This window comes from Drosophila gunungcola, chromosome 3R (assembly GCF_025200985.1).
Source record: "Drosophila gunungcola strain Sukarami chromosome 3R, Dgunungcola_SK_2, whole genome shotgun sequence".
In the NCBI taxonomy this organism is placed as follows: Eukaryota; Metazoa; Arthropoda; class Insecta; order Diptera; family Drosophilidae; genus Drosophila; species Drosophila gunungcola.
Window position 1 is genome coordinate 19,461,253 of NC_069139.1, and position 13,020 is coordinate 19,474,272.

A 13,020-nucleotide genomic window follows, 5' to 3' on the forward strand; every position below is an offset into this window, starting at 1 on the left:
ACTTCGTCCATGTGATTGTTAGCCAGTTATACATGAGGGTCAATGATTGTAGCTTCGTTGCGGGTGGATGACAACAACACCAACCAGCCCAGTAGCACCCACAGATACGGGGACACACGCACACAGATACGGGGACACACGCACACAGACGGGGTGACAACCACACAGATACACTTGAATTGTGTCATTGTTATCGGGCGCGGAATCGTGAGTTTTGTGGCATGAACATTGAAATGAAATCATGTCATCGATATAAATATAGAACAAGAATGTTTTTGGGTTTTTTTTTTACTCATCCTCTTTATCTATGGCAAATGACAAAATTTGAGGGCCTCCCTGCCTGAAATTATGGATTGGCCCTATTAGGAACAACCTTCACTCTTAGTGACCACATTGATTTCCCCACCCCATCAAACTGAAAAACCATGGGACCTTAAAAGCTCTTCAACAGGTTCAACATCCAACTCACACACTCTGTCAATCTCAGTGTCACAAAAGCGACAAACTCAAAGAACCTTGGTTACCAATTGGCATATTAAATGTGTCAAAAAAACCGATATTGGGAAATATTTGGAAATTGTCATATTTTAGACAGTGACATTTTTTATTTAGACCAATTATTGGAAAACTTTAAGGTATAGAAACTAAACAAATAAAAAAACAAACAAATAACAAACTCAATTAATTTAAGTCGATTGTACTAATTCGTATCCACTTAAATGTACACTTTAGTAAAGGAATTTTCGAAGAAATTTATGAAATGTTGTAAAAAAATAAAGTTACCCACAATTTAAAACATTGTTGAAAAATTTTATAAACTTTGATTTTATAAATTTCTTATGGTATACATTTTATTTTTGAAGCCTTTGAGGTATAATTTTTAGAATATTTTAAAATTGTTAAGTTGCTAAGATAATAAAACGTATTCAAAGTTAGCTGACACAAGGAAGTACATATGATTATGAAAATTTAAATTGACCCCATATGTTGTTACCGCAAAGGTTTTCACATTGAAATATTATCAAATGTAATTACGCAAAATCATAGACCAAAACGACCTTATCGCACAAATTGAAACAGCAACTACAATAGCAAAACGCTTTTGTAACCCATGATTACAACAAGCAAACACACGGACACATTTGAAGGCAGAGGCATGTAATTGTAATTACAAATGGAAACACCTTCGCACAAAAAAGAAAAAAAAACGTACAAACAACTACAAAATGCTTGCACACACTTCCTCATAGACAATTAAAAAAAAATACTACTACACCAAGTCAAATAAACCGTTACAAAAACAAGACAAAAACAAAGTGGTAGGGAGATTACTATAGTGCACATGTGTGCCCTTCCTTCGCTCCCCCTCTCTCTCCCTCTCGTGACGATTCACCTTCGGTCAAATGAATTAAAATGAATTAGCACGAGGCTTGCTTACTTGCTCTCGCTCTCATGCTTTTTCTTCCTCTTCCTTTCCCTCTCTTATTGGCTCTCTCTTTCTTTTTTTGGAGAAAGATCACTCAAAATCGTCGTCTACTTTCTCTCTATAAATAGTGGAAATCGGGCTTCCAATGCTAAAGACATTTCGAAATCCGTGAAAGTGAAGCGCACAGGGGTCAATTTTGAATCTCCCTTACTCTGCCACCCACATTCCTTTAATGTTTAATTTATCTATTTCTGTCTCTCTATATATCGAAAGGCTAGAAATTACAATTAAACCATTAATTTTTATATTAACAGATAAATAATCTTTTATAAACAGATTATAATAGCATTTTCACACGGAAGATGGTGAAAAAAAGAACCAACCTAGTATTTCACCGCTTATTTATATTTTAATTTTTTGGCTTGGTAAATGTGTTTTAGGATATTTTAATACCAATTGAAAAGTTCGAATATATATTTTTATACATCCAATTTAAGACTTGGTATCTGACTCAAAATTACAAATTGTATAAAATAAAAGATCATCATATAATCATTTGCTGTTTTTTTCCATGATGCTTTCCCATATTTTTCTCGTATTTCATACCACTTTATGAAAGCGAGGGGTCAGGCGATATTTATCTGCCATATGGTTTGCACTTGACTATAACGGTAATTACATCTAGGCACGGCATTGCCCCTGAATTTTAATGCAATGCACACACACGACCGCATCAAATGTTGCACATTTCGTTTGATTGTTTCCTCGATTTCGCGCATTCGCCTTGCTTTTTGTTATTGTTGATGTATTTTTCATAGCTTAACGGTAATCACTATTTGCGACGACATTGAATTTTCGTTACTAGCGTGGGCACCACTAATTGATACGCGAAAATCGACAAATCCTGAGGCAGATTTTACATTGGAGTAGTGAATTTCATTAACATTTTCTGATCTTTATATAACTAAGGAATCTCAACTAAATATTTTATGAGTAAGAGCCTTAAACAGGTTCAGTATTGTATCTCAAGATAACTTTCAAATAATTTACTTAGAAACAATAATTGTCTTATTCAAAGGTTTTATTTTAAAAGTGTTACCTCTGCCATGCGATATGAAAAATTCAACATAAATTACCCTAAGGTTTTATCTTATTTTTTGATAAGATAATGAAATAAAAAAATACTACCTTTTGACATGATCTTATCTAAAGTAAATGGCTGTCAACTGTCAGAGATTCTTACTGCAAATATGTATATTAAATATATAAGACCGAAAACAAAATGTCTTGCTTTAATTGTTTTTAAAGGTAATATATAGAACAACAATTCCATACAAAATAGATTGAGATTCTTACCTGGCTAGAGCCATTCTAACATGAGACAGCCCTCCAAGAGGCAACGCCAGGATATCCACCTTGAAGGATTTTCTTGAATAACTTTCCACTCGGAACTCAAATAGAAAATCAAAACGTTTGCTTTGATTTTTCCAACTTGCTTATTTTTGTATTTCTTGATATATTAAATTACTAGTATTCCTTGTATTTGGCACTTAATGGAATATCTTTTAAGAGGTCTTAATAACTTGTTAGCACATCAACGTCATCTTGATTTAAATCTAGGTAATTTAAAAAAGGATTTAGTTAGGTTTAGGTCGTTTTTATATTTATTTCAATACACATTCTTAAGGTTTTGGAATTTCAAAAACAACGACAGCACGCCCCGAAATATGCTAGCTTATTTATCAAATACCTTTGCGAATAAAGAAAAACCAGATAAGCTTAAATAAAAAGAATACTGAGAAATAGCACATCAATTTTATCACATTCAATTGTGAGACGGACGTGTGTGACTATATAATGACCAAGTTCGGTACAACCCGTCGCATACGTGATATTTGTACGCGAAATTATCAAAAAAGCCAAGCGGCACACAAAACAAATAAAATCGCGACTCTTTTCTCACTCACACACCCAAAGAGAAGGGTGAAAAAACCAGCGTGCAATGTTCAATGCCAAATCAAAATAAAAATAAATCCAACAACAAAAGATACTGAAACAACATCGAAAAAAAAGTGATTCAAGTTATCAGCAGAATTTAGTATGATAAGCTAAATTAAACAATGACTTTTGGTGGTTCTCTTTCTCTCTCTTTCACTCATAGGTGGGTGCATCTGTCTCTTCTTAGACATTTGCACATGGCTTGCCGGCATTAAAAAACGTTTAGCCTCGGCCAAAAAGTAATGAAATCAATAAATACGAAATGCGAAACAAGAAGCGAAGAGCAGAAACGCTTCCGCAACTGGCCGGCAAAATAAATCAGTTCAAAAACAGCTTTGGAGGTCACCACTGACGCCTCAGTTGTGACTAGAAGAAGAAACCTCCTAGAATAAGAATCTTCTGCTATGAGAGGGCTCTCCAAAAATCTACAGTGAGAAAAAAAGCCAGCCAATATAAAAGCAAACATGACGGATGGAGAAACTAAAATAAAAAAAACTAAAACAAAAACAAAAACTACACACTAAATTCCATTCCATAGTCATGAGCATACAAGGTTCTTCCTATATCACTCGATTCCACTTTTATACATACAAAAAAAAAAACTTGAAAAAACAAAAAAAAAAGCTCTTAGCCTGCGCATTGAAAAAGCTACAATTGTCTTTGCAAACACAGAAAAAAGCTGCGCCGGCGTTTGCACGCTGACCTCAACTGCTTATTTACCGCGGGTTGGCTACAAAAAGGGAGGGAGATGGAGCGAGAGGATGAGCAAAGTTCTCTCATTTATAAACAATAAACAAAAATATTGGACAGGGGGCAGCACATGTTTTTAATTGAACTGCCCGAAAAAAGCTTTATTCAAGTCAAAACATGTGTAGCAAGCCAAAGCTAGCCTACTCTTTCTACGCTTTTTAAAATTTCAATGCTATTTAGGTTTTTTTTAGACTTTTTCTGTCCATCTGGCAACGCTGTTAGCAAAGCTCGTTTGTTAAACAAATACAAATTAATATAAATTTAATCAAATTCGAATTCCGCTTTATAAACATGTGATTTGCGTCACACACAGCAAAAGAAAGAGAGAATGGGCTATACTGTGCTAGAAAAAGAGGGGGCGTGATTGTGTGTGTGTGTGTGAGAGAGAGAGAGAGAGAGAGAGAGAGAGAGGTAGAGCCCAGTGCCGGGTGTTTCAAAGCCGACTCTACCCAAAGATATAGAAAAAGTTGTCTTGCTTTCAGCTTCTTCAGACTCTACCCAAAGATATAGAAAAAGTTGTCTTGCTTTCAGCTTCTTTTTTCGCTTTATTCTCGAGTGTCAAGCTGGAGGTTGGGTTTATTTCCATATAGCTGTGTATATAGCCTAAAACATTTCGAAGGGCGTTAGATTGAGGAAGTTGTTAAGACAAGTCGTCGTCATTGTTGTTTTTGCCAAAGCTCTTTAGTCATTCACTTTATGTGTTTAATTGCGCGTGTTTTTGAACTCCGAAGACTTTAAGTCAATGTTTTAGTCTACGACTTTTTCATTAAGGTCACTCGTTTAAAACTGCTCGATGTTAAAAAAAACTGCGATTTTTTGGCAACTAACAAAATTTTACACACACTTTGAGAACACCTTCATCATTTGCCGTTGCGAATTATGGGTGTTAAATGGGAAAATCGGTTAGCAACACACACGGAGGGCCGTTGTGAATTTTTTCCGTGAAAATCACACACAAACTACTACTCGCTACGCGCAGCAGCTGACGAATGAAGAGCTTTTTTCTTAATATATATTTTTTGTTTTGCTTTAGCTTGTGTGTTTGTTTTGCTTTTGCCGACGACAAGCTTTATCTTGGCAAAGAGAGAGAGAACCAGAGCTTTGAAAAACAGCATTTTCGGAGAGCAGACCATAGATTTTTAGTTCTCAAAAAGTACCTACATCAATTTAAACATAATATGTAGTTAAGACACCAAATTTATCTAAATTATTTGTTAGTGATTTTAAAATATTATTAATAGAAGTTCTCGAAAAGTAAAAAACAAAACCTATTTTATTGTTAGTATACAATTTATATCAGTGCATACTTCAAGACATCTCGAAAAGTGATTTCAAATTAGATTTATTTGCCAATCAGGCAAAATTTTAACTTCCAAATAAAAAACGCGAAATGTATTGAGTCCTGTCGGTTACTCAGCATGTTTTTTAGAAAATGGAAACTTCAGTAATCCGAGGTATAAAATAAGACAAATTTTAATAAAACCGCCACTTATGGCTTAAAGTCTCTTCACAAGCTGTCCAAAAGTATGCAGTATAAAATTAAGTTGTTCCTTGTATTTAAAGATACTGTTGCATAGACACATTTTAAACTACTTTAAAAAGGTCTAGTGATTGCTGTAACAAAAAAAATGAAAATATAAAACGACCTATTTTTTAAAATTTGTGCTACTGAGATTTAGCTAGCAAAAAGCCAAGTTGCCAACATTCTGTAGGACAAAGTCAAAAGCTCAATATTGAATGTTTGATGGCGGTGGCTGTTGACTACCAAGGCCCTTATCAAGGCTATTCACGGGGGGACCGAGATAGCAGCTTATCGGATAAAGAGGGAGAGAAAGCTAATCCCCAAGAATTAATGACTTAATAATTGGAGCTGGCACTGTTCAATTGAAATCTTATGTTTTGCCACGCACCGTTCAAGTAATCCCCACTTAATTGCAGAAATTGTAAAGAAACTCACCTTGTTTATGTTATTACTGCGGTTCCTTCCTGTAATTTACAAGCCGATGCCAAACAAGTAAAGATGTCTGCAAGAAAGGCAAAAATTCATTAGTGTTGACAATTATATTAATAAATTTAATGATACTAATACGTTTTTTTTTGTAAATAAAACAAACTCGTTTTTATCTGGTTTTGATTGGTATGTAACGGTGGCGATCAAAACAATAGCAGCAAGCAACAAAAATAAAATCAACCCTTAAATTCTTGTTTAGACCTTTGTATATATCATATATAGCGATTGGGCATCTCAAGTGACTAACTTTAAATATAATTTAAGTTTGTTAATATAAATAAATATATGTTTATTTATATTTATTTTGTTCTTTCTTTTTAACAGATATTTTCCAATGAGTTTTAAAAACAACTTGTACTTGAAATAACTTAAAAAAAGTAATTTTCTATTTTGCATTAAGAACCAACTATTATTTTGACCGTAGCTGTTACCTACACATGTATGTATATGTATTAATTTATTTGCATACACCCAATTTTAAAAACCAAATACCCCATATTAAAACAGAAATACACGAATCGGTTCAACGTCTTTGACTTCGTAAGCCGCATGCTGTTGTTGTCTTTATATTATTGTTGTTGTTGCCTTTGTGCTGTGCTGCTTTTATACTTAACCAAAGTCGTTGCCACTCGCTGCACAAAAACAACAAAAATAAACAGAAGCGGCAACAACAACAAATTACTTTGACAGCACAAAGTTCTCAAGTGAACAACCTGAACATCGGGGAGCGCTACCATAAACGTCAAAGTCAACAAAGCGGGTCAAAACAGGCAAGCGGAAAGTTTTGGGGCGGAGAGAGTTCGGTTATAAGTATGATATGCAAGTCATAAGTTATTCAGAACATGGGGATAGCCCCTGGGCCTAGGTCAGTTCGCTTTGGCCCACCCACAAACTTAATCAACTTACCGCAGTTTTTGATAAGGGAACCAGTTATTTTGGTTTATTAAAAATATATATTTCATTCAATTAATGATTATAGTAATTAAAACAAGTCTTTCACTAGAAATAAATTTTACAATTTAAATAACAAAGGATGACTTTTTTTCTTTTGTAGTAATGTTTTGATTCAAAATACAAATTGTAAAATTCACATTATAATGTCTTTTTTCTCAATATAACTGCTCGTGAACATGGGTCCCCTTTCAACGTCAAGTGGCGATTTGCCTTATCAACAGTGAAGAGTTCTATAGGGAGTCGCAAAAAAAAAAAACCTGCAAATTAAAAATTGCTTACTCGACAACTTTTGCAAAAACGGAGAGCTCTTCAATCGCTGTGTAGCACTGATACTGAACTATATCTATAAGGAGCTAAAACTAGGGAACAACTTTAGGGTATTACCGAACCTATGTCCGAAAGATAAGGAGGTAAGCACCTGGCCGAATGGCGAAATTGTTTAACAAACGCGACGAAAAAAACTCTTAAAAGACTTTAAATCGAATTCGACCAGTTAGTTTTGATTTTGCACGCCAGAAGTGCGGTTGAAGAGTGAACAAAAAATAATCAATATGATTGGAATATACCTATTGATCAGTGCGGTCACACTGCTATTTGTCTATTTGAAGTGGACATTTAGCTACTGGGATCGCAAGGGTTTTCCCTCCACCGGAGTCAGCATTCCTTTTGGTGCCCTGGAATCCGTGACGAAAGGAAAACGATCCTTTGGATTGGCCATACACGATTTGTACCAATCGACTAGGGAACCCGTAGTCGGAATGTATCTCACTGTAAGACCAGCTCTCCTGGTTAGAGATGCTCAATTGGCTCACGATGTGCTGGTGAAAGACTTTGCCAGTTTCCACGATCGTGGTGTTTATGTAGATGAAAAGAACGATCCCATGTCCGCCAATTTGTTTGCCATGGAAGGGGCTAGTTGGAGGGCCCTACGCAACAAGCTGACTCCGTCTTTTACCTCCGGAAAACTTAAGGCCATGTTCGAGACCTCCAATTCCGTTGGAGACAAGTTAATAGCCAACATAAAGGCACAACTACCTGAGACGGGCATCAAAGAGCTGGATATCAAGAGTCTAACGTCAACGTAGGTTAAAAGTTCGAGTGATACGTTATTTGAAACCTATAAAATAGAAGGGTTTTAGCAAACGTTTAAAACGTAGTTTTAAGGCCATTAAACCATTTTAAATGCTTTCATCTCTGGCTATAACTGCTGACCTTACCAGAGAAAAAAATCAATAAGCTCCATTTTTTATTCCTACTCCCAGCTATGCTATTGATATTATTGCATCGACTATTTTCGGCCTTGATGTTGATAGCTTTGCAGATCCTAACAATGAGTTCTTCGCTATTAGCAAGAAGCTCAATCGCAACACTTTTCAGGATATTGTTCGGGGCGCAACGTCATTCCTTTATCCGGGGTAAGAAGTTCAAACTTATGTTGTTATAGCCTTCAAATCTTATTTTAAAAATCATATCCAGTTTGGAGAAGTTTTTTGTGAAAATTGGCTGGAAACAGGAGGCATTTGAACGAATGCGTGAACTATCCAATCGCACCGTCGACCTTAGGGAAAAGAACAACCTAGTGCGTAGGGATTTGTTGCAACTCCTTCTACAACTGCGCAACCAGGGAAAGATCAATACTGATGATTCCGTTTGGTCAGCGGAGAGTACTAAAAATGGCGTAAAATCTATGTCCAAGGACCTTGTTGCCGGACAGCTCTTACTCTTCTACGCAGCTGGTTTTGAAACGACGGCGTCCACAACGTCCTTCACTTTGTACGAGCTCACCCAAAATCCTGAGGTGATGGCGAAAGCAAAGGAGGATGTACGCAGTGCCATCGAAAAGAACGGTGGAACACTTAACTATGATGCCATTTCGGACATGAAGTACCTGGAGGCCTGTGTCTTGGGTAAGTTTTGAGAAAAATGGTAAAGTATGGGATATGGTTAGATAACCTTTGTTCGTAACAATTTTAATTTCCTTTAGAGACCGCTCGGAAATACCCCGCACTTCCACTGCTAAACAGAATCTGCACTCAGGATTATCCAGTGCCCGATAGCAAGCTGGTAATCAAGAAGGGAACACAAATTATAATCTCCCTTTTAGGACTGCATCACGATGAAGATAACTTCCCCGATCCGCTAAGCTATCAGCCAGAACGTTATCTGGAAGATAACAAAAACTACAACCAAGCGGCTTACTTGCCTTTTGGGGAGGGTCCAAGAATGTGCATCGGTAAGAAACAACTGGAATATACGTGGTCAAATCGTTGTTTGACTAACATCCAAAGATATTACCAGAATTCTTGTTTGTTCCTAAACAAGTTTCTGTCTATTTAAAACAAATTTTTGGTATTATTTCTTAAATTCGGAATATCTATAATCAATACACAATGTTTTCCCTATTTTCTAGGCGCCCGCATGGGAAAGGTCAATGTAAAGATAGCGATTGCCAAGGTTTTGTCAAATTTCGATCTGGAGATCTGCAAGGAAAAGCGTGAGATTGAATTTGGAATTCATGGAGTAACGCTGATGCCCAAGAATGGCATTCCCATTCGATTCTCCCTCAAAAAGTAGCCGACATATCTAGATAATAAAGCTGAATTTTGTACACAATAAAATTGGATAAACATTTCATTTTAATTTAAACTCGTCTAAGCCTTCTTTTATAAACTTAAATAAATGTTAAGATCATGATCAAAAACAAACCTAAGGCTTTCAAAAAAGAAGCTTCGCCAAATTTTAAATCTTTTTAAATCCGTCTGCATAAGTAGATTTACATCTATTCAATTTTTGTTTAATTAGTTCGCTAATTTTTGTATATACATAAAGCAATTTTTATGCAATCATATATTTTTCTAAAGACCACGTTTTATAAACCAATGACTGATGCGTAATAGTAGAAGCCAACGATTCAATCAGCATGCATCTATGCATGTAACGTAAGTTAAAAAAACAAAGTGATTTGTTTTGCCAAGTTAAATAAGGGTGTAGCAAATGCAGCCAATGTGAAAAGTTGCTCACAATATACTCACCGATTAACAAGTGCACAGATTATTCTTTTGTTCAACTATTTCAAGAAAATTGGTAATATCAATTTGGATTTATGTTACAAAGTAATCAAACTAGTCTCTGCGATTAACAAAGACAATAATCAATTTACTTTAAGAAGTATTGCAAGTCAAATTTTGGTCATGAAAATATTCTAAATAATTTAAATTAATATAAATTTTTCAGTTATCTTAAAATTTGTTTCCTCATGTACAACTACAATGTTGTAATAGAACGTTTGTTATAGTATTATGACAGATAATAGCCAGCAGCCTTCTAAAAACAAGTTTATATAAAAAGCGAGTGCCCGCCCTGTCATTATCTAGTGGAAATCCTAAATCGCCGTGTCACACTGAGCAGGCAAACATAGTCCGGGAAATCTTCCAGGCAAGCTGACAGACCGACCGAACCTACCACTAAGGGAATCGATAGTTTCAAGTGGCTTTGTTTACGTCCGTGTCCAGAGATAAGGGAGAGCTCTCTAACGACTATAAATCGGCAGTGTAGTCTGACCAGTTAGTTTCGATTTAGCGCGCCAGAAGTGCGGACATAGAGTGAACAAAACAGAATCAATATGATTGGAATATATCTACTGATCGGTGCAGTCACATTGCTGTATGTATACCTGAAATGGACATTTAGCTACTGGGATCGCAAGGGTTTTCCCACTACCGGAGTGAGAGTTCCTTTCGGTGCCATGGAATCCGTGACAAAGGGAAAACGATCCTTCGGAATGGCCATCTACGATATGTACCATTCGACGAAGGAGCCGGTCGTTGGAATATATCTTACTTTGAGACCTGCTCTTCTGATTAGAGATGCTCAACTGGCTCACGATGTGCTGGTCAAAGACTTTGCCAGTTTCCACGACCGAGGGGTTTATGTCGATGAGAAGAACGATCCCATGTCAGCGAGTTTGTTCGCCATGGAAGGAGCAAGTTGGAGGGCACTACGCACTAAGCTGACACCATCTTTCACGTCCGGAAAACTAAAGGCCATGTTTGAGACCTCCGATTCTGTCGGAGACAAGTTAATAGCCAGTATGAAAGCACAATTGTCTGAGACAGGCAGTAAGGAGCTGGAACTTAAAAGGCTAATGGCAACGTAAGTTACAGGGTTAGGTAACACATGATTAGTTTGGACAATGTATAATAGTTCTCGTAACGCATAAGATTTTTTTTAGCAAACCTTAGATGTATACTAATGAAAAATATCCCAAAAATTATTCTTAATGACCCTACCTAATTACAATTGGCGTGAACAAATATTTTTTTTATAATGGCGTTTATCTTATCTGATAGATAACTTCTTTTTGTTTATTCCCCCAGCTATGCCATCGATATTATTGCCACGACAATTTTTGGCCTTGACATTGACAGCTTTGCAGATCCAAACAATGAATTTCAGGCCATAAGTAAAAAAATCAATCGTAACAACTTTAAAGACATTGTTCGTGGAGCAGCTAGTTTTCTTTATCCCGGGTAAGACTAAAAAACTGAAATAAGATTAATAATTAAAATCATAAAACTTATATGTTTTAATCTGTTTTAGCCTCGAAAAGTTCTTCGTGCGAATTGGCTGGAAACAGGAGGCCAATGAAAGGATGCGAGAGCTGTCAAACCGAACCGTTGACCTAAGGGAGCATAACAATATAGTGCGTAAGGATATGCTGCAACTCTTGCTGCAATTACGCAATCAGGGAAAGGGATGACTCAGTTTGGACAGCGGAGAGTACTAAAAATGGAGTGAAATCAATGTCCAAGGATTTGATTGCTGGTCAGCTATTTCTTTTTTACATAGCGGGTTATGAGACCACAGCATCTACAGCAGCCTTCACTCTTTACGAGCTTACTCAAAATGCAGAGGTGATGGAGAAGGCGGCAGAGGATGTACGCAGTGCGATCGAAAAGCACGGCGGAAAATTAACCTACGATGCCATTTCGGACATGAAGTATTTGGAGGCTTGTATTCTGGGTACGTTGTGACAAAATTGTCTCTAAAGAGGCAACCTTGGTCATTCAAATTCCCTATACCAAATTTAATATCATTTTAAATTCAACAAACTATTTACATTTTTCTACAGAGACCGCTCGCAAATACCCAGCTCTTCCACTGCTAAACAGGGTCTGCACTCAGGATTATCCTGTGCCCGATAGCAAGCTGGTTATCAAAAAGGGAACACCCGTTATAATCTCACTCATTGGAATGCACCGGGATGCAGAGAACTTCCCCGAACCACTCAGCTATCAGCCAGAACGTTATATGGATGATAACAAAAACTACAACCAAGCGGCATATTTGCCTTTTGGCGAGGGACCCAGGATGTGCATCGGTAAGCAATAACTTAGGGATTTCAAAAAAAAACATATTTAAACAAGCTTTTTAAAAATTTAGATTTGATTAAACCCATTATACCGAATCCAAATACTCGTATATTGATCGAAATGGCGGGTTTAATCGTTCCAATTTCACTAAATGATATAAAATTGTAGTCTTATCTGGTAACTTAATTCGTTCTCTCTCTCTACTTTTCAGGTGCCCGCATGGGAAAGGTGAATGTGAAGATAGCTATTGCCAAAGTTTTGTCGAATTTCGATCTGGAGATCCGCAAGGAAAAACGTGAAATTGAATTTGGAGTAAATGGAGTACCGCTAATGCCAAAGGACGGTGTTCCCGTGCGTCTTTCCCTCAAGAAGTAGATCCAAAACTTAGATTAGAACCACATAAATCGTAGAAAATAAACTGCAATTTGTATAGAAAATATGGACAAACATTTCAATTGGATGCACTTCTCCCTCGCACGCAGACACACACACGAACGCAGACTCGTACG

At 36.5% G+C, this 13,020-nt stretch overlaps 3 protein-coding genes across 4 annotated transcripts in view; 2 read left to right on the forward strand and 1 right to left on the reverse strand.

Annotated features, from left to right (window-relative positions):
- The window catches only part of LOC128266264 (protein roadkill), a 64,667-nt gene that overhangs the window by 51,198 nt on the left and 449 nt on the right, over nt 1–13,020 (reverse strand). The window contains exon 2 of one of the 2 annotated variants that reach the window (XM_053002664.1): nt 6,132–6,198. Coding sequence is in view for 1 of the 2 variants with exons in the window: in XM_053002663.1 (XP_052858623.1) it covers nt 2,783–2,796 (14 nt within the window). In the remaining variant the exon portion in view is untranslated. Of the gene's footprint in view, nt 1–2,782; nt 3,043–6,131; nt 6,199–13,020 lie in introns of those variants that run through there. The other variant, XM_053002663.1, reaches the window with a different exon arrangement.
- LOC128266268 (probable cytochrome P450 6d5) lies at nt 7,323–9,794 on the forward strand. The gene is made up of 5 exons (XM_053002672.1): nt 7,323–8,220; nt 8,402–8,554; nt 8,616–9,046; nt 9,124–9,372; nt 9,550–9,794. The coding sequence occupies exons 1-5, from the start codon at nt 7,691–7,693 to the stop codon at nt 9,711–9,713; spliced, it is 1,527 nt and encodes a 508-aa protein (XP_052858632.1). The 5' UTR covers nt 7,323–7,690; the 3' UTR covers nt 9,714–9,794.
- LOC128266270 (probable cytochrome P450 6d5) lies at nt 10,664–12,960 on the forward strand. Its single transcript, XM_053002674.1, is given in 6 exon segments — nt 10,664–11,291; nt 11,516–11,668; nt 11,739–11,891; nt 11,893–12,161; nt 12,271–12,519; nt 12,723–12,960. Coding segments are annotated over 6 exon segments (1,518 nt in total). The 5' UTR covers nt 10,664–10,761; the 3' UTR covers nt 12,887–12,960.